This window comes from Semicossyphus pulcher, unplaced genomic scaffold, assembly GCF_022749685.1.
Source record: "Semicossyphus pulcher isolate SPU_LCO1_2020_fin unplaced genomic scaffold, fSemPul1.0.p SCAF_5, whole genome shotgun sequence".
Taxonomy (NCBI): Eukaryota; Metazoa; Chordata; class Actinopteri; order Labriformes; family Labridae; genus Semicossyphus; species Semicossyphus pulcher.
In genome coordinates, this window is record NW_027211726.1 from 23,297,590 (window position 1) to 23,320,121 (window position 22,532).

Sequence of the window (22,532 nt, forward strand, 5' to 3'; positions counted from 1 at the left end):
GTCTTCTGCTGTCACACAAGCGAAGCAATATTAAAAAGAATTAACATTTACAGTCAGTATTGTGCAGTATTTCATAAATTCTGCTCATCGACAAACACTGTTGTAACTTGTTATTGTAAATTAAAGGGTATACTACTTACCACCAATATGACTTTACTGGCACATGTCTTTAAATACACTTAAACAATCTTATTATCAGTTTTCTTTCATAAAAACCAAGGTAGATCAACACAATCGATCAAATTGTTGGGGTAGGGGAACACTTTTGGCAGGTTTCAAATTCAGGTTATTAAAATTAAATTCCACCTCAGATCATCCGACATTGTTATACTGTATGCCATCAATATTTTATGTTTAATGTATTCCTGGAGTTATTTCGTGATTAAGTGTTTTAATCTTTTCGGTTATGCAGACTTCCCTCAACTTCTCTCATCTATGGTACTTCTTCAGCTATTGAGTTCCTGTTCTTCACTCAATGATTTTTGACAACCACTAGAGAAGCTGTGAGTTGTTGCTTCAATCACAGCGGATGTGAGGACTGAGCATTTTAACATCTGGTAGAATTATGAGGTTTTATCTGACATTTAAGTGTCTAGTGCTTTACATTTTTAATTCAGTATAACTTTGTCTATGGCTTGTTTCTGCTCATGCCGTGTGTTTACATGTCTGATTTATTATTGACTGAAAGTGCAGTGGTAAACACCTGGAAATGTAAGCTGTGACTTCATGAAGAGTTTGTTTATAGGTTTGTTGTTCAGATTATAGTAACATAAGCAACAATGACAGGTAGCAACATTTGTATGAAACTAACAAACAAATAAGAAGTTATTTGCACAGGAAGATGACAGATTTTTAAAAAATGAGCTTTGCAGGACCAAAGCTGATGTGTTAAAGCTGCAACAAAAGAATGAGTTCTTTGGTTAAAGCACATATTCTGAATATATATTTCAGATCACCTGAAGTTCAGGGACTGACAGCATCCTATTAGCAAATGCAAATCAACATTGTCCATTTAGTTTAGCTTGGATCTTGACCAAAAAAAGAAGCATTAAAGTCGAGGTGAAATGAAAATGTCATTTTAATCCTTTTAGATCACATCCCCGGTAATATTGTGCATCTATTTGACAATATAGGCCATTTCTTCATATTCTTATATAAAAAGCCGATCATTTTTCTTCCTGTAAAACAAAATATCACGTGTGCCTACGTAAGATAGGACCAACCAATTTCAACCAATCAATCTGCAACATTTAGCCGCAGAGCACCAAGAACCCTCGATTAGTTAGCTAGCTACGGCGCTGTGGAGAGCGTCTGTCTACGGCCACTTCTCAACGATCAAATCAAATCCCTCTAAGGATATGTCCCGCCTGCACGTCCTGTTTCACTCGGAAATACGTCACAACACGGAAGCTAGATACTCTCGAAATGCTGTTTCAGCTCGACTTTAAGTCCAACTATACATACCTACTATTAAGAGTAATATTGTGATATTGTTGTGTTTCCATTCTGATCTAATCATCACTTCTTTGATGAGTTAATCGCGGTTCACCTTACATATGTTTAATTTCTCTATGAACAACCATAAAAAATCATTGATTTTGAAGTTAATATATTGTTCTCAATTTCTTTGAAAGGCTGTTCACTCTAATTGTGTAAATAAACAGTCTGATTGGAGGATATATCAGCTACCAATAGATTCAACTTATTTGCAGATTTTCTTTTCTCCTGGGAGCCTGTGCTATTGCAACAAAAGAAATGGATGATGAAACAGGGTTGTAGTCTGTCTCTGTGATCTTGTTTCATGTTCAGAGCCTCAAACATTAGCTAGGTTGATACGCTGTGGGACATAGAGAACGTCGCTTTGAATGTGCTTAGAGTATATTGGAGGGCTTTTTAAAGTGGTACAGATTGTATGAATGCTATGGTGCATAACTGGAGGGTCTCTTGCAGAGATTACACTGGATAGAAACATCCATTTTCTGACATGGCTTTCGACTTGTTACTATGCATACTGTCAACCTCCTGCACACATACTGGGCCTCATTTACGAACAGTGCGTACGCACGAATCTGTGCTTGAACTCTGCGTACGCACGTTTGACGCACAAATCTGGGATTCATCAATTTGTTCTTATCTAAATTTCTTCGTACTCTGCGAACAAATTTAGAACTCCCTCAGACCATGCGTACGCACAAATGATGAAAGAAATGTCCTCGGAAATGTTAACACACACCCTTTTAACTAAATGTATACTATATTAAAACTTCAATTATTGAAAAAAAAAGGCTTTAATAGACAACAATAATTGAAATTACTAATGTATGGACCAAACGTAAATGCCGTGTCATCCTCATAATTTATTGTCATATAATTAAAATCTTCAATTATAGCAGTTGAGTTAGTTTATTAAGTTTACAATAGAGTAGACCATATGAAAATTTTCATATTGAAGTGTAACACTTTTGTTACAATTGTTTCTATTTCTGCTGATGTGAAATTTTTCTTTTCACCTTTTGAGGCCATCTTTCACGTTCTTTCAGCTTCTCCGTAACACCGCTCTCTTCATGCGGCACCAAACAGATGTCCTTATATGGAGAAATAGAGGCGTGGCAGTATGCTGATTGCAGATCGCGGACACGCGCCTGTTATATTGCGATGCTTGGATAAGAACAGGCCATTGCAAATACTTATATTGAGTTGTGGCAGCAGAGGGAAATAACAGACATTAGCATGGTCTACCATAAGTATTTCTACAATTTTGAATAGTTTATACCTGCTGTTGCTTCACTTGTAATGGAGCTGTATGCATGTTTAGTTCTCTTAAAACTAAAATGTTAATTTCGACCTGAAGGCATGCAATGACAAATGAGAGGGATAGTGAGACTCCCTGACTCTCTGCCTCTCATCGCTTATGGCTAGCTCATGATTCATATTTCCTCTCCAGCTCTTGTGTTTTCCACAATGGTCACATCTGTGTGGCACAAACAATTCAATATTCTACTTTTGTGTTTTTGCTCTGTCATATTCAAACTTCAAAGGCTTTAAGACCATTTTAATTGCAACAAATGTAGATGATTAATCTTTGGTTGGTGCCCAAATGAATCCAAGCTGCACAGGATTTTGAGGGAAGCACATAAAATCCCCCCCAAGAGGCACACAGAACACACATAAGCAGATTGCTGGGATATTAAGAGACACATAAATGCACATGGCAACAGATGCCATTGTAAATATGGTCATAAGAAACTAGCAGAGGAGGAGGAAGGAGGGGGGAGATGGTGGAGAGGGTAACAGCAGTGAGTAGCAGGCAGTATAAAGGGAAACAGCAGCAGGATGAATGATTGTCAGGTGATAAACATCACCTTAATGACTTGTGAGAACGTGATTTGTGGTTGTATGAATCTGCCTTAATTAACATCTGTCTCTTTGCACAGGAACAGGGAATTCCCAAATATAATGTAGTGTGTGAGTCCTGCAGGCACGTGACGCAAATAAAAACAGTACAGAGGACTGAGAAGAGGGTGGGAGTCCTAAAGGCTTGAGCAGATACTTCTGTTTTGCTCTTTTCATAACACACATATTTTTAGTTCCTTCACAGAGTTTATAAAATGTGCTTTAAAGACACAGAATTGAATTCAGCCACACATTCATCCTTTCAGACACTGATGGCCTAAGTGCCAATCTCCAATCAGGCTATGCCTTCGCGAGCAATTTGGGGTTCAGTGTCTTGCAAGGACACTTTGAGCTGTGACTGCAGCAGACAAGGATTGAACCACCGACATTCCGATTGAGAGATGACCGACTCTACCACTAAGCCACAGCCGCTCATTGTAACACCTGCTGATTTGTAGCCACTGAAATAGCGGGGCTATAATGATGGTTGGTCAGTTATTTCCTCAATTTAATTGTGGCTATTCCTCAACAAATAGGCGATGGATCGCCAGACAAATTGAAACAGACCCTCATTTCTCCCCCAGGATGAATGGGGATCCCTGATCTTGGTAACCCCATATCTCTATTGCCTAAAATCATAACTTCTATTGTTAATTCTATTTCTAGGCAGTTTAAAATATTTTAATATAAACAACAGGAACTGACTGGATAACATTTCACTGTGATTCTACGATATGAAAATCTGCAAGTGATACGGCTTTACGTCAGGATATATTTCCAAAACAATTATCTGTTGGTTTGGTTCAGAAATCCCCTTAAGTCCAGAGTTCTGTTTACTGGGAGATAAATCTTGTATACCGGAAATATCAAAATGTGAGCTCTCTTTAATCTCTGTGGGCACAATAATGGCCTGTTGAATTATTCTGAGACACTGGAAGACACCAAAAGTCCAACAGGTGAAGGAATGGGCTAATGCAATGGCTGACTTGGCATCTTATGAAAGCATGCTGAACAGATTAAGTGACACTTGGGGGGGATGGAGTGTCTCCTTGGGACAGGTTCTGGAGTCACATTAAGTTGGACAATTTATCTGGTTAAGATGTCACTTATTTTGAGAGACCCTGTTACATTGTAATATTTCTGTAATATGCTATAATTACTGCTGTACATTCACTCATATCTGTCACCCTGTTTGTGTTCCCTTGAACCTTGAATATGCACCTGTGCGCCCATGACAGTATAACTGTATCCCTTTGTCAAGACCGTGAAAAGCAATACAAAAATTTGAATTCCAAAGATTATATATTGGAGATATTTCATATACTTGTCATACATTTGTAAACAACAGGAAACACAATTATCATATTTTTCACATATCTGCAACCATCAAATGCTTGGACTGAAATAACAGCCGGAAAATACAGGCAGTTTGTTATCAAATACAGTTATTACAAAAACACAAGTTCACAAGCAAGAAATATTAAGAATTGTTTGAGTCTTTGGATATTATTGCTTGTTCAGGACTCAGATCTGCTACTAATTGCTTGTTCATGACTTGGTTCCTCTATTATGATTGCTTGTTAGAGGGACTCTGTTTAAGATTGCGTGTCAGTGACCCAGGTCAGGATCTGGTCCAAAATAATGGGCTCTTTCTTAAACCATGCAAAAACCTTCTAATAATGTTATTTTATGAATGTTAGCATGCTAACAACAGCAGGTTAACTCAAATTTGTCTCAAATCAGCGCTATGACTGGAAGATTGTAGAACCACAAGCTTGACTGAAGAGCGTAGTCTTGTTAAACTCTAACTGTATCTTTGTTTGAGGAGGAAACATTTTTGAGGACCTGTGAAATAAAGAAATATATATATTTACAATTAACATTTTGTATACAGGGTTGTAATCTTTGGGAAATAATATAATCCTACAGACTAGATTTTTTTTTTAAAAACATATCCTTCCCTGTGGATGTAGCCTACTGTATTTAAGTCTGTCTTTGAAATTGCAGTTTCAGAAAAAACACAACATGTTTTTGAGTCTGACAGTTGTTGTTTTTTTCTGCTACTAACCATCACCACCTGCTGTACATAACAGCATGCTGTCACCTCATCTACATTGTCACTTGTAGGGAAACAAAAAAAATGTATCACTAAAGTACAAATACAGCCAACACAGCTGTTATTGACAGTTATTACGCTTATTTTTATTCTTTTGGCAACACATCTTAACCTCATGACCTTAACCAGAGCACACTGCACATTAACCATTGTGGATTCAGTTTGGTGTTTATTTATGTTTGATGCTTAATTTTGATGTTTCTGTCTTTCCTTTTATGAAAATCCTGTATCTCATCACAATGTTCTCCCTGGTGAATGTCTAATGTAAAATCTTGCACCACACCAGTTTTTGTCCCAAAGAGTACAAAACCCCACACACCTTCTGAGAGAAATGAGAGACAGCTTCTTATCTCTTTTACCCAGCAGTTGCGATGTTACAGTATCATACCAATGCAGCAGACTCCCAGGCATCCACAGATACATCACCAACACACTCACTCGGATGGATGTGTACACCAATCAGTCGAGCAGACAGCAGCCCAATCCTTGGCTGAATGGTTCTCTCCCACAACTGTGTGACTCACACTCAGAGCTTTGCCATCAGTGGAGCGTATCAGCCTCTATCTTCACAGGAAACACTGCTACGGTTTCCACTTTTCTATCTCATTATGCACTTACATAAACTTGCTAATAAACCCAGCATGCTTAAATCAGCCATGCAAACATGCGTTTGAAGTGTGTGAGGAGCATGTTAACAACAATGACAGAAAATAGTTCCTCTAAACTGATCTGCACTGATGCTGGCTCATAGGCAGCCATGATGTGTTAATGATTTTGCCACAGAAAGATTTTGCCACAGAAAGAAAGAAAGAAAGCTAGCATTATTTATAAAAAAAATATACCATTAAACTCATAAAATCATTGTGTATTAGGAATGATATTTAAATAACTGACAAAGTGAGTTATTTTAATTAACAATACAAAAAAAATGTTAACTGCAAAGGTCACAGTGACTATCCATTCATTCATTATCTATACCGCCTATCCTGTCAATCACAGGGCTGACACACAGAGACAACCCTTCACACTCACATAGGGACAATTTTACAGTCACCAATTAACTTAACAAGTCTTTTGATTGTGGGAGGATCCCGGACGACCTGGAGGGAACCCACCCATGCACGGTGAGGCTTAAAAACTTACAAAATGCAACATATTACAAAATATTACTGCACAGCTTGTTATGGAATGCTAAGGTATCAACACCTAAATGAGCATGTGCATAAAAGGTCTGTAACAAACACCAACAGCACAGAGGACAAGTTGTGACCTAGAGTACATACTGTCACATAATGTATGAACATGGAGTGTCCCTCCTGTTAGTGTGTGACTTGGGAGACAAGATGGGATGAGTCACACTCGCAACTGTGACTCATCTCCTGAGAGTAACACAATGTACTCATACATACATAAACACAGTTGACTCACCAAGGCACTAGCACACAAGCACACTCCTGCACATACCCACCGCTTCTCCTCACATGCCTCATCTCAGTATGAGCACATTTCATACAGGACATTTAGTACTCACTTTTGCAAACTCTGTCTTATGTGTTATGTGCTGTCTTTGTCTTTTTCTTTGTGAAAACATTTGTCATTATTGTTATCTCTGTAATTTACTTTGTCACTGACAGTTAAGCAACCCCCCGAAGAAGGCTATTTGAAGAATTGTCCTCTGAAATGTCACCTTTTTAGGACTTCAGAAAAAATTACTTGGCCTTGCATTGCATGGCTTAAACCTAAGTTAACTTAGCCAAAAGAGGTTGGAATCTGCTAAATTGATAAAAGAGAAGCAAACATTGCTAAAAGTTGGGTATGCAGATCACAAGTTTATTTCAGTCATTTATTTCACCCTAGTGTCTTAATTCTCATTTCATTTCAAAACAGTGAAACATCATCTCATGGAATCAGTGCTTGATAACTCTACATTTTCTCCAGTTATTTGCTCTATTATTCAAAATAATTATACTAAACTGGAGGATCTGATAAACTAAGTGGCCTCTAAGGTGCCAGTGCAAATTCCCCTCACCTCAGTGCTTCACTAGTTGCTTGCAACCACTGCATATGCCTGGAAACAAAAAATGTGATTGGTTTGAAAATAAAGAGAGGGGATGTGCTGGGCCAATCAGAAAAGAGTCTTTGTTCCTCGTTGAAAATAGAGCACTTTAAGCCCAACTGTTGCCTGGAGACACAGATTGTGGGCAATTATGGAGCCAGATTACAGTGGGGAGAAAATAGGTGATATTGTCAATGGAGCACGAATTTGAGCGTGTGTGGACGTGTGGGTTTGGGGAAAAGTGCATGTGTATGTGGCCGCTCATGTGTTCAACGCAGCGGGTTGTGCTTTAGTAGAGATATGTGAAAATGTACACACTGTTAATGATTCTTTAAATGTGAGGACCTTCCTGAAGGTGCCTTGATCTGGATGTAGGTGTATGTGAAAGGAGACACAGGATTGTGTGATTGATGCTATATCACCATCTTGTTGTACGCTATAAGAACTATTACAAAATGTTGATAAAAATAAACAACAAAACTATCAACTGGGGAGTTTAAAAAATGGAATTTTATATACATTTAAGAATTCTGCTCTTTTTGAGTGTTGAAGTGGATATAACTCACTGTATTTTACAATACAACACTGTGCACTTTACAAACAGTCTATAGTCAACAACAACATTCCTATCCTGTAGTACAAGGTCTCTGGTTAAAGATTCGGGGCCTCATACCATATATACTGTACATAAAAATGTGATTTTTGAAAAACCCTCTCCAGTGAAAATCCAGTTTTTAACCTTGTAAACATCTCCATGTGGTGTTTTTCATGTGCTACAAGACATATCAGAGACAACATACAGTAAGAATCGCCATGGCTGGGCCTGTCTGCTTTTAAACTGCAGTGTACCAAGGACAGGCTGAACAAAACGTTTTCAGATTGGCAGGTTTGAGATGTCACAAACCTAAGGAGCTAGTCCTGTTAATGGACAGGGTGATGCTATGCGTATCATAATGTGAAACCAACCACTTCGGTGATGCGCGAGCCAGCTGTAACCGTCATCGTAATATTTGCAAACTCACTACTGACTAACGTTAACGTTACTACTACTATTTACTGCATTTCAAGTTAGCTAAGTTTCAACAAGTTGCCACTAAATGATGGCAGAGACGTGTTTTGTTTTCGCGAGGGAGGAGAAAGTTAGACATGTACGTAGTGGGCAGGGACTATGTAGATTGGGTTATTTTGGGGCATTTTTAACGAGGGAAAAGGAGGAGATGCCTTGGGAGATTTTTTACAAGGTTATTAAACGTATTTTGCAGAAAAAATATATCAAACACAATTTATTTTTCAAGCAGAACATTTTATGTCTTAAAACATGACTGGCATGACAAAAAAAAAAACATCTATTCAGATCAGTTTGTGCTTCTAAGTATTGAGAGCTGTTTAGAGAACCTTGTCCATGCCTTAAATAGCAGACCACACAACGCTATGATATTGCTTCCCCAGTGTGTGATTTAGACTTTATGCTGACCTTGGTGGAGCAAAACCTATAAACAGCAACTACAGCATCACAGTGCTGTCCTGTTGGCTCCCACATATACACAGATGTTCAACTTTAACTGCTGGCTTGATGGCGGAACAACATCACGCGCCCTTCCGTCTTTGTACCTTTCATACAGAAAGATGAGGCAGAATGAGGGCCTATTATCCCTGCCTTGTCCAGGCTGTGTGAATTTGCTGGTGCCTATGAAAGAGGTGGACATACAACTTGGTGAACTGCTGTAACTGGCGTGGTAATTGCTAACCTGCTAACCAACTGGGCCAGCACTAGTCAGTCTATGTTTTCTCTAATTTACTGCTTTCTGCCTTTGACATTTAGCTTGAAAACAGTCAGCTAACAAACTAATTTGCTTCTTAGCGTAGCTTGGTTACCAGTTGGACAATAAGTTCACATAGTTTATTCCAAATACTTTTTGTATTTGTGGTTTACCCAATGACTGCAACCACAGTTTTTTTTGTGGAGCAGTTTAAACTCCAATAGATGAGATAAATAAGAGTTGACACTGCAACTCAGCTCTCCATTCCCTAAAAGGTCAGTACTGTCAAGACAGCTTGGTATCCAAAAACCAACGTGAATTAATGTGTCAAATTTAAGAACTTAACTGAATATTTGCACAGATTAATTTTGTCTCTATGAGCGGATCCTCAGATCATAATTTTAAATCCGGGTGTCCAGAGCTTTATGTCTAATTACATTACTTTCACAAAACATTCACAACCTCCATTTGAAATATTTGCATGCTAGGTAGGGATCACTTTTAAGGAGCGGGCTGAACATTTTCCACTTTCGACAGTGTTGTGGGTACTTTCCCCTCTTCTGTACCTGGCGCCTTAGTGACTACGTCCCCTTGAACCCTGAATCCCCGGCAGTTTGACCTAGACTCTCCTGTTTGTTCACCTGGCCTCAGCCTTTCTTTTAAGTTGGCCCTCGGGAGGATCCATACGACAACCCCCATCGCTGCCAGGGCTGAGCCGAAACAGGTGAGCCCGATCCCAGCCGCAGTGCTGAGGTGCAGCCCCCTGTTAAAACTGACAGCCTCGGTGTCTACAAAGAACAGGTCTCCCTCTCCGAATGATTCAATCTTGTGGGGAGTTGAGTACCCAACTGATAGGCTGGCGATTCCTGCAGTCAGGATCAGCAGACCCAGGGCCAAGGACACCTACAAGGAGAGTGAGAAAGAGATAATTGCAAGAAGTGTAAATTTGTGCAGTCTTTAGTTCGCTTTATGTGCTCAGCACTTTTCACTTCTTGCTAGGAAAGGTCATTTTGTTGTTTGTGATGCAAAAATTGCCAAATGGGCAGAGGGCTTAAATGCAATATCTCACCTTTACAAATATCATCATACTACTGTGTACACTTCATCTTGCAGAGAAAACTGTATACAATTCAATGTATGCCCGATATTACATGAGTACACAATAGAGAAGTTTATAGGAGGTGGTGAATCTCATCTGTGGCAGGTGAAAACAATTTAGCAGGTGGTCTGTGGGGTTGTTGAGTCTAATCTCGTAGATTTTCATTTAAATAAATGTCTGTTTAGTCACTATCAATCGTCGAAGGAGGTAACACAATGGTGACTGAGCCCATGGCCAACTGATGAGAGCCTTTGCAATTGAAATATATAGTATTATTATGGACTGGGCGTCTGTGGCAACATTCGCGGAAAAAAACACAAGCGGCGCCCAGTTAGTGACACGTTTTCCATCACCCAGCAGTGGTTGGTCTGCCAGAGAGGGTAGGCGGAGCTAAGTGGCTGCTTTTCCAGTCTCTGCAAGTATTGTGAGTTAACAGTAATCTACTATGGCTGGACAAGCAAAGAAAAGATCAATGACTACAGATACAACTACAAAAATGAGTGAAAATCCAAAGACAAGAAACATTCAACGCTCAGATGAAGGCAAACAGTCTAAAAAAGAAAGCGACCGTCAGCGAGGAAAATCAAGAGTTACAACCATGGCAAAGGGAGCCAACCGTGGACATCTGGTTAAATTGGGATCCAAGTGCCCATAAATAGAACAAAACTGAGAACTAGAGATCATAGCTTTAAAATAAACTAAGTACTATAAAACAGAAACAATTTTTATAACTAAATCTTCAAGTATTGTTGAGGAGGTGTTGCAATAATGCATTTTATAATATGAGTTTCAAATTAACACTTCATCAATGATAAAAGCAGTTACCAAGGAAGGTAATGGATATAGTTCTAGTCAGTAAGTCATCAAAACATCATTATAGTTACAGTACTGAATATAAAATGAAGGCTATTTTTCTACAATGTTGCGTTAACATCTTTATATTATGTTGATTTTTGTTTTAGAATTATTCATAAAATTATCTCAGCCTACTAACAGATTTATTTGCTCGCTACCACTAATAGTAGGTTTTGTTAAGCAAGCTAAGTTTGTAATGTTATGTTTCATTAACAATATGCCAAAAGCGTATTGCATATATGGAGAAAATCCATCCTCTTAAAAGGTTTGAAACGTGTTTTATGCTACTCTTAACTATTTTCATTAGACTTAGTTCAGAAATGATATAACAAAACCTCTACCTCTGAAGGGTAATGGGAAACACTTACTGGACGGAAAGACTAAATGACATACAGATATACACTTAGGGGCCATCAGCTTACACTATATCTGTGAACAGTTGATTCAAGTTTGAACAACTGTGACTGATATTGAAATACACAATAGTGTCTCCATATAATGCATGAAATTTTACTTAGCACTGGAAACACAGTGACACCAACAGACACAATGGTTTCTACTGTCTATCTGACATGCATTTCGTTATGATTTGTTCATAGGTTTATACCTGTTTGGAATTTTGGATTATTTCCTATAAAATACCCATCACTTCCTATTACATAAAGTACCATTTTGGTCTGGCTTAATTAGAAATGACTTATTATTTGTAAAAATGTTTCTAATGTGATATCACAAAAATAGAGATTTAAAATCTTTGGAATACTGATGGGTAATGTAGACAAAATATAGAGTGTAGTTGTACCTTCCAGACAGCTGAGTTCCACCATAGGGTTGACCTCCGGCTCTGGACGACCCCCTGAGCATCTATGTCTCTCTCCCACATAGAGGATGAGCACTCCTCATAGAAGTGATGCAGATAGGAACGAACTCCAAACTGAAGACAGCTTGAGCCTGCCTGGGAGGTTGTTGTTCATAAAAAGATCAAAATACACAAGAGAACTAATCCTTTGGGATTATATTTGCCTGCATTGCTCTTTCACATTTGAAGATGGCTTAATTGATACTTAAGAACAGTCCCAAAACAGTAAAAGGGAAGAAGAAATAAGGTATGGGAATGAGGGGGTAACAAATGTGTTGTGATCCTATAATTGGGCGACATGACAGAAAACAGACTTGGTAAGTTTTAAAGTTCAAGACACATACTGCTGTTCTCAAAGTATTTCCAGTGTACAAACATGAATGTTTAACCCATTTTTTGCATTGTGACTCTATTTTTCCGATCAAAACAAAGATGGAAGCTGTTGGCTACCCAGATAAAAAACAGAGTATGCAATTTGGGTAATTGGTAAAAATAATCTTTCCGATCCCGCAAAGAATAGAATATGGTTTCATCCAGATTTTCAGAAAAGCCTGAAGTGTCTGAAATAGACCAGCATGAAACAATCTACATTGTTTAATTTTATCTTTTAGGCCCTTTTTACATTTGGTATCAACATGTGTTTTTTCTGAACGGATCACAAGTGGACAACCTTAAGTTCAGGTGTGAACACGCCCAGGACGGATTGGAGATGTATTGAGATAGACCAAGAGTTTTGTGACTTCAGTGTTACCCTAGTGCTGATATTGGTATTCCAATTATTTCAACAAATGATTTTATCACCAAATGTAATCTTTGTTTTTGGATGTAATCTTTGTTTTTGGATGTTTAATCCATCTAACAATCTCAACTGATGTATAGAACCTATAGTACAACTTTTGTGTTATATCATTACCATCTTTTGTCATTTTCTTTCTGTTCAGGTAATTAAACCACCTGGAAAAAGCATGAAAATATGGGGGGAAGCTCCCTTATTTTAGGGCAAATCTGGGGTATGTGGGCATAATTTATATGGAAGACTGTATTTATGGGTGTTAGTTATCATTAGAATTAGGGGTCCCATTTTATTTATCGCCAGTGTTGTTAGGCAGCAGCACCAGCAAATTGCCAGTAGGTTTCAGTGTCGCTACATGAGCGGTGTATGTGCAGGGAGAGTCAAAGGGAAGTGTTCCGCGATCACGCCAACAAGATGAAAACAGAAAATGCTGTGTAGCTATCCTTATACTAACATTATGTTTTTGCATTCTGCTGGTATACTGGTAATAATATTTAGGTATCCTGGGTTGGGGCAATGTTTACACTATACTTTGTTGCACTTCTATAATTGTTCATAAAGATGGTAGTAACTGTGTTAGCCAGTGAGCAGCTAATGTGCGGTCTGTGTCCGCCACCGTAGTAGTTGTAGCTCACGGGGTAGTAGCTTTGACAATGAGCCCCGGTAGCTCATATTAGCTTGATGCATTGTTTTTGCATAATTGTTTATGTATAAATAGGGTGTGATGCAGCGCAAATATTATTTGTATGGAAACTAATGAGACATATTGCCCACGAGAGAGTTTGAGAGGTGGTGTAATCTCTTATTTTTAGACATTGTGGTATTTTAGTTACTGTTTATTTGATTCACGCCAGAGAATGAGATTCTGTGGACAAGATGAAAACAGAAAACGCTGTGTAGCGTTCCTTATACTAACTAACATTATATTTTTGCATTCTGCAGAAAACACTCATAAAATGTGGAGCACCAGATTAAGCCTGTGTGAAATCATTCTGTGCACCGCTACACATGGGATAAAGTGTCGTTTCCAGCAAGTATTTTCTTGGTTACCCTGTATGTGCAAAATATTTATTCTGAAATTTGTGGGCTGTTCTCTTCAGCATTACCTAAACATATTACACGTCCTCTGTACATCACAATTGGATGAAACCGAAGCTCACCTCATTCCCATAGGATTCTCCCCCTGAGCCAGAGACACAGGCCTCAGAGCAAAGCGCCATCACACCTCACAGAACCTGTACACCTACAGTGAAAGATACAAAGACAAAGTGTAGGTAATACATATTCAGAGTACTAAAGAGTGTTATATGTTTACATGTCAGCTGTGAGGCTGCTGCAACACAAACATTGTTTATCTGCTGAATATGGATTTCCCTCACTAAAAGCCTCCCTCCTTTCACAGACTGCTCATAAATCTTGGCCCGTGTCGTCAGGTTGCCCCAGTTATTGTTGCTGCATGTGAACGATTGACGGCTGCTGCGGCCCTGAGATGGCTCTATTACCACCCACGGATGAGTCACACATATGCAAGTGTGTGCACACTCTATTCTTCCTCATACGCTTATGCACACACGTCTCTCTGTTGTTATTCTCTTGAGGTGGTTTAATTGATTTCCTTCATTCTCTGTCTTCAAACAGTTTCTCTTAGTGGCCACACATGCCTGAACTCAGTCTGTGCTGTACACTATGTTTAGCCAGACAGCAATTTCACACATAAACCTGAAAAAAAACTGTTATTATCAGAGAACAACCTGTCCAGGTAATATTGCTTTTTCTTACCCTCCTCCAAGGCCAAACTCTTAAACCTGGCAGGGTGAGTTGTTGCCAGCTTCTTTCCAATAAAATAAGCTTTTTGTGAGTCCATGTGATTTGTGTTTACAAGCCCTGGTCTACTTGTAAATGAAAATTGTGGGGATATAAACAAAACATCCGGAAAGGTAAACTTCTCATGCCAACAAAAGGACTGCATGTGAACTTACTTAACTAGTTTCAGTAAGCTGTCATAAATAAAACCTAAAATCCTGTTGTAGAACATTTACAGCATTTACTTCAAATATTTACATAACAAGTGCTGAATAGACTTCATCAACTTAAAGTCGAGGTGACATGAAAAATGTAATTTTAATCCTTTTAGATAACATCCCCGGTAATATTGTGCATCTATTTGACAATATAGGCCAAAAAAAATACAGAAAATCCATTTCTTCGTATTCTTATATCAAAATCCGATCATTTTTTCTTCCTGTAAAACTAAATTTCACGCGTGCCTACGTAAGTTAGCACCAAACAATTTCAACCAATCAATCTGCAACATTTAGCCGCAGAGCACCAAGAACGCTCGGTCAGTTAGCTAGCTAATGCGCTGTGGAGAGCGTCTGTCTACGCCCACTTCTCAACGATCAAATCAAATCCAATTAATGACATGTCCCGCCTGCACGTCCTGTTTCACTCGGAAATACGTCATGATATGGAAGCTAGATACTCTCGAAATGCTGTTTCAGCTCGACTTTAAAATCTCCTTTTTATACTTACTTAGTTTTTTTCTTACAAAGAAAGTTATCTGAACTTTCTGGTTTTATTCATGTCTTCATTTCTATCTAAAACTCTAACTTCATACAACCCTATTTGTAATGATACTTTAAAATAAATGTGTGGGGCACTGATTCCAATGATGCAGAGTGTAAACACATTTTCTCGAGTACAGTACTCTAATAACATAAGGTATACTGCCTTTCTTCTCTTCTTCAAGTTCAGAAGGAAATGTTTGTTTTTACTATACCCTCTATTTGTCTGCATAGTTTTTAGTTTTCTCCTTTTCAAATTTTGATTTTAATTCCTAAAACACATGATACATTTATATTTAATATTTAATAACATATTTGTAAAGCTAGTTGTTCCTGAATTTTGAATGTGATCCTATCTTTGCGTTTATTTTTCAGATGAATCATCTAAATAAAAATGAATTAAAATATCTCTCAACTTCTCATGGCTGCACCAGTAATAAGAATGTGGTTTGTATGTCTCTAATTTTAAAATATGACGCACAGTTTTCTTCAAATGGTTTCACTTTCTTTCCTTCTATCTAACTGATTAAACTCTGCTGTACTTTATTAGATGTAGGCCAATGTGTTAACGTTGGTGTTGGTACTTAAGTATAAGATCTGAGTACATCTTTCACCAAAACGGTTTAATATGGAAATATGCTTCTGAAAAATATGAGTTTCTGTTTGGGCTTGGTATCCTGGTCTCATAGAGCTGTTTAACCTGACCGCTGTCCATGGTGCTAATACATTTGCCTGAACTCTCCTGACTGACAGCACACTTAAGTTCATATCGACTCCAATAAAAAAGACGACTTTTAACCTTTTTTCACGTATTAGATGCTAATCACCCAGGAAGATGCAACAGGGTTTCTTAGTTGTAGCCACATTAATGTATGATATATGTTATTGCTATTTGCATTATCCGCTAATAGTGATAAGATAAGCCATGTCTTATTCAGATACGAACGTGAATTTCGTCTTAACTTAGCGCAGACATAAACCAAACAGCAGTGAGTCATCGCGGCCATGCAGCTTCAGTCCATTTCACACTTTTCCCCCATCTCACTTCATCTACAGCCACTCAATTACTTGTTGTTTTACGCCATAACTGCAGCCTTCTCTTTTCGCTCTTATCGGATTTATATTGACCGTAAGACTCTTACCCCCTGGCCGGAGTGCTCGCTCTTCTCATTGGGGATCCATGTGCTGTCGGACCGGTTGATCTCTTACGCTCCTGCTGATGTGAATCAGCTGAACGGAGTCACTGAGCATGCGTGAGGATGAAAGTAAATATATATAAACTATGGAAAATGTATGACATCTGTCTGTTTACCCATAACCCCTTTTCAGCAGACGAATGGTTTTAATACCTTTTTTTCACTTTCAAACCCAGATACGTGTAATAGCATCAACATTTGTATTCCTGGAAAATATAGGTGTGTCTTTTGGTGTAATTGGCCGAAAAAATTCATAACTATTATTTTTTTCACCCATATCTCCAAGAAAGAGAGAATTTAATTATTACATCTGTTTAGAAAATTATTCCTATATGTTCATCATTTTAACCTCTATTCAGTGTAGTATATATTTTAACCATGGTCTGAGTGAATATTAGACTATGATTGGCTGCAGGTTATCAATTACTCCTGATAATGGACACCTTCTAAGTAGTTCCAGTGACACTGTCTGTTCATTTTTATATACCAGTGCGCTAGCTCAATGGCCTGCACACATGCACGTTGTAAACTTACTGATAGCCTTTGGATCTCATTAGCAGTCATCTCGCTTACCATTCGCTCAACTCGATATTTCAGGCAGTAAACATGTCCTATCTTTTTTGTGAATATCTTGACATTCGTTTGGGGCCAATGACATGTTAGTGAAAGATAACGTGTTAGCCTTACTGTTAAAGAAACGTTTAAAATATATAGGCTATGTCAACTGTACGCAGTGTCTTTGACTTTGAATCTTGATAGCATATTGTAGTTTTCTGACCATAGCTAAGCCAAAGCATTCTATGAACTGAGTTGACGAGAACTATTTACCATTGCCAAGTTGTAGCTAAGATCTGAGAGAAGTGATCATGGTATAAGTAGGACAATGACCTTCTGCAACTGTCAGACACATATCTGTGAAGGTTCTCAGTCACCCAGGTCATGGTAATTCTAAGCTTAATCCAAAAGGCAACTGGACTTGGTTGAAGTTCTTGAAGAGGCTTCTTCAGTTCAAAACAGACTGGTGGACAGAGCTAGAAGAGGCTTATATTTCTTGCTCTGTCCACCAGTCAGTGAAACGTCATCAAGAACTTCAACCAAGTCTAGTTGCCTTTTGGATTCAGCTTAGTGTCAGATGCTGGGGGACTAGAGAAATAAAATACACAAACAACAATGAGGAATCAGTTTCTTTTTTTCTTTTTTTAGTCAATCTCTTGTAACGTCCCCCAACCTTATGGAATATTACATTATTGGTGGGGATTGTATGTCCCTGATTTGAGATGTTTAAAAATCTCATATGGGTGTAATCTTTTTAGGTCCACATATTGTTTTGTCTATAAAGGATCCTAAATTCCAATGCAGTGATTTAAAGTCTGTTAGATAAATTTCTACTTATGACATGACGAATAAGTTAACACAATCAGGATTGATCCTATGACCAACCAATAAGAGCCCTTGCATTTGCCCTATTCTGTGGTATAATGAACTGTGTTAAGTTGTCATTCCCCAGAAGAATCAAGTCAACACAGCAAAAATGGGTTACTGTTTTCTTCAGTCTCTTCTTCTGGGCTTTATGTTAAAAGTCACTATGGCCAAACTTAAAAAAATAATTGTAAATCTAAAAAAAATAATAATAAATTTGACATTCAGATGAATGGACAAAAGGACCCTGTTTGGATCTGTTTTACAATTAAGTCCATTGACACAGCTTGTTTTATCGTCATAGCTCTTGCTAAAGAGAATGACATTAGATCTTTAAGTTTGCTACTTGAAGTCAACATGTATGTATATGAAACATTTAATTTTATATTAATACATTATTACATTTTATCAATGTTAATATTAATTAATTAATTTTATCCCATAGCGCTCAGTTTTGGGACTCATTTTATTCTCAGTTTAGATGTTTTCATCCAGCTTCTTTATTTTTACCTTCCTTATAAGGCCTCTGGGAATGCAAACAAGAATCATTTCTGCATATGTAAGGCAGGCTCACTTCAAGGCATGGTACATAAATGGAACAATGTTATATACTGTATATATATATATAAAACCTTACTCTCTCACAAACACTCAGACACAGAGACTTACAATCCAATATGTGCCAAAATGTGTTCAGTAAATATTTAAGTGTTTCCTGATGATGCATTTCTTATGCAGACTATCACAACAGTTCCCAAATGAATGGAAAACAAATATGATTATTCTCACATATATGCAGCTATGTGTGCATAGTGGTTCATCATCCTTACATATTTGTAATTTGGACACAGTTTGATAAGCAGTTAAAGGCAGGATAAAGTGAAAGAAAGATGGTGAACTGCTCTTGTTTGTTGAACTGTTCTTGTTTTTTTTGGGGGGGGGGCGCGCTGTGGCTCAGTGGTAGAGTCGATAGAGTCGGTCGTCTTTCAATCGGAAGGTCGGAGGTTCGATCCCCAGCTCCCTCAGGCTACATGTCGAAGTGTCCTTGGGCAAGACACTGAATCCCAAATTGCTCCCAGTGGCATAGCCAACAGGTTTGAATGTGTTAAAAGATTGACAGTTGGCCACTTTACGTAGCAGCCTCTGCCATCAGTGAATGGGTGAATGTGATATGTAGTGTAAAAGCAGCTTTGAGCTTTGAGCAAAGACTAGAAAAGCGCTATATAAGTACAGTCCATTTACAATTTAACCTTCATCACATACACACACTCTCTCTCTCTCGCTCACACACAGACATAAAGGTTTTGTATGAACTGTGCAAACTGTGCTCGATCAGAGAGAGGAAAAAATATCCATGGTTACCAGTCCTGTAGGTCAGACACAGGAAGTGAGTGCTAGGTGTTGATTGGCTGATAGATAATTACACTTCCCCTTAAGACGATGTGCAAACAGCACCTTTTTCATCTACTCTATTCAAACGCTGTTGTTAAGCATTATCAGTCATTTCAGCTGCATGCCTCGCTGCCCTTATTACTTCCTTCATTCACCAGGATGTGAGAGTTATCCTTTGGTGTGATAAATTATGCATTGTGCTTGTCTGGTATCTTAAAAATAACCTGTGCATCATCCCACACATGCCTATAAAGCCACTGTCAATATCAGGCACATCCAAGCCATCATGTTAATTAGCTGTGAGAAGCCTTTAATTTATTGGCCCATCAAATAGAAATAGTGAACCTTTTTCCAAAGCAACAATATTTAGGTTTGATGACTAAGCTGACAGTTTCAGTCTTTCGTTTTCTCGACCTGTCTAATCCTTGTCAGGGTGGTGGGGATGGTGGGAGCTATTCCAGCATATACTGGCAGACACTTTTTTGACAAGCTACAGTTCAGTGGAGTGCTAATCCAGATATGGAGACAAACACTTAAGGAACATTCACATTCGTCCTTGTGCCTGTCTTCTTACATTATTTTGAAACACTGCTTATTCATTTAGGTAACTCAGTTATTGTTATTAGAGCTTACAGGATTAGTTTGCTTTTTGGGGGGATACAGATAAGTTGTTTTGCTCAAGTTACATGAAAAGATAAATATCACTCTTAAGTCTGTGCAGTAGAAATGTTGCTTGAGCCACAACTGGTTAGCTTAGCTAAGCATAAAGCCGGAAACATGGGGACACTACCATGGGTTTGTCTAAAAATAACTTAAACGTGTTTGCATAATGTCAAATTTGAAGAGTTTGAGCAATATTTTGATGGTGTTACATGGGCTTATGTAAGCAGATATTTCTTACACTTGGTTTTGGTGCTGATAAAACAAATGTGTAATATTTTAATGGATATCTCTTCCCCTCTGTTGGCAGTCTTTGCTCTCAGCTAAGCTAAGTTCACTGGCTGCTGGCTACGGTAGCCAGCAGCTACATACCGTTTACCATACAGACTTAAGAGTTGTTCTTATCTCCTCATTCCCATCTAAAACACATGTGCTTTCATTTCGAAGCTTGCTTTAGGGCAATTTTTTTTTCTCTTCTCTATCTAAAAAATTGACATATCTTCACAAAAGGCATCTTGAAAATAAATCATTCTCATTCATTTTTGTACAATAGGCTTGTTGACTAGGCTTGTTTTCCTTCGTCCCTTGTGTCATCGCTCTTAGATTTAAGGATAAAGTGATGTTAGATAAGTCTATCTCCAATACAGGCACGCCTGTTAAATCCACTTTATTTATTTATTAAAAGCAGCTAATGCAGGCACACGGATAGGTATGCAGCCAAGTTCTGTAGCCATGCTTTTAGTAAACACACGTTTTAATTGCAAAATAAAGCACAAATTTCCTCTCCCTCAGGGTGTTATATGAAGCGGAGCTGCTGCAGTGCTGCAAGCAGGGTGATGGAAGTGCATAGTTCAGAAGGTCACTGGATGTGTTTGTGGGTGCTGGGCCGGGGAAAGGCTGCGTTACATCACGCAGAGCGTCAGATAATGGCACATTAACATGAATAATGCATCCCATGTTGACAAGCGAAGTGAAACGCACAGAGTCTAAATATTCTATAAGGAGAGAAATTCATAGAATAGAATAGCACTTTGGGAACTAATGGGCCGTCAGGTGTCACATCCTATGATAAAGAGGCAGAGGAATGTGTTCATGTGTCTGTTTGAATGTGCTGATGTGGGCCTGCAGGAACGTAACTGCTCGTTACTGTTCAATATGGGCTATAAAATATTTTCTTTAAAACCCTTTTTAAATGTATTCTTATTGTAGATTTCAAGCTTCTCACTTTCGCTTGTTAGAATGGAAAAGTCTGTTGTTGTTATTCTTCAAAATATTATAAGTCGTGCATGTGCTAATGGAAGTCAGAAGGCACAAGCATAAAAATAAGAAGTAGTTTATTGATCCTAAAGGGATTTTATAGCATTACAATTGCTCACTATAAGAAAGAGTGAGAATAGAATTAAAGTAATTAAAACAAATATAAAACAAAATAATTGAAAATACAATAAAGTCCTTACTAAACGAATGCAGAAATGAGAATAGTAATAAAGAAAATATGAAATACAGCTGTCACGAGCTGTACATTCTTTTACAAGACTTATTGAAGATGTGAATCCTAAATGAAAGTTCACAAATGTATAAACTGATATCTAGGGAATGTTGAGTAATTTCCTGAAACAGCTGTGCACTGTGTTAGTTATAAATATTGCATTTCTTTGGGAATTTTTTCTGCTTCAGATGAATACATTTAGGTTCTCTGCGAGTACTTTCGCCAACAGATTGATGCATGTGCGATTTATTCAAAATAAGAGCTGAGACCGATGTTGCAAGGTTTAACATTTTGGCTCATGATTCACCCATTCACACACACATTCATACACTGATGGCAGAGGATGCTACGTACTTGCCCAACTGTCAATCAGTTATCACATTCATACCCGTTGGCTATGCCACCGGGAGCAGTTTGGGGTTCAGTGTGTGGAGTTCATGCATAAATCACAGGGACTATCTATCTATCTATGTATCTATCTATGCATCCATCTATCTATCTATCTATCTATCTATCTATCTACCCACCCACCCATCCATCTACCTATCTGATTTCATATACAGTATTACCCCTCTCACGTCTCGCCTTTGCATCTCAGACAGATTGACCCACTTCCCTGCCTTCCCCCGGAACAGACTGTGCCTGGAGGGGAGACTGGCCAGGACATAAGGCCACTGCAGAGCTGACTGGTTCAGGGGTCCATCTCAATGGGTTCCTTTTCCTCCCCATCTTCCCTCAAGTCATTACAGCGGCAGATAGCAGACAGGGGGAATGGATGGGTTTCATTCCAAAGCGGCACTTCCACATGTCTGATCATTCAAGGTCACATCAAGCAGATCAATAAAACTACACTGATGTATTGGGAAGTGGATTAGGTGTGC

General features: G+C 38.3%; 1 protein-coding gene across 1 annotated transcript; it reads right to left on the minus strand.

The window, feature by feature from the left end:
* Positions 1–7,324: 7,324 nt before the first annotated feature.
* On the minus strand, positions 7,325–16,698 carry nrsn1l (neurensin 1-like). Its single transcript, XM_069681624.1, has 4 exons — positions 16,638–16,698; positions 14,092–14,174; positions 12,082–12,234; positions 7,325–10,228 (listed from the first exon to the last, which is right to left on the minus strand). Exons 2-4 carry the CDS (start codon positions 14,149–14,151, stop codon positions 9,827–9,829), a joined length of 615 nt encoding a protein of 204 aa, XP_069537725.1. The 5' UTR covers positions 14,152–14,174; positions 16,638–16,698; the 3' UTR covers positions 7,325–9,826.
* Between the last annotated feature and the right edge of the window lie 5,834 nt (positions 16,699–22,532).

Bases quoted from the DNA above. Each gene is read 5' to 3' on its own strand.
- nrsn1l (XM_069681624.1), bottom strand. From the start codon at position 14,151: ATGGCGCTTTGCTCTGAGGCCTGTGTCTCTGGCTCAGGGGGAGAATCC. The intron at 12,235-14,091 runs GTGAGCTTCGGT...ACAACCTCCCAG, and splicing joins GAGAATCCTATGGGAATGAG to GCAGGCTCAAGCTGTCTTCA. The intron at 10,229-12,081 runs GTACAACTACAC...CTCTCCTTGTAG, and splicing joins GGAACTCAGCTGTCTGGAAG to GTGTCCTTGGCCCTGGGTCT.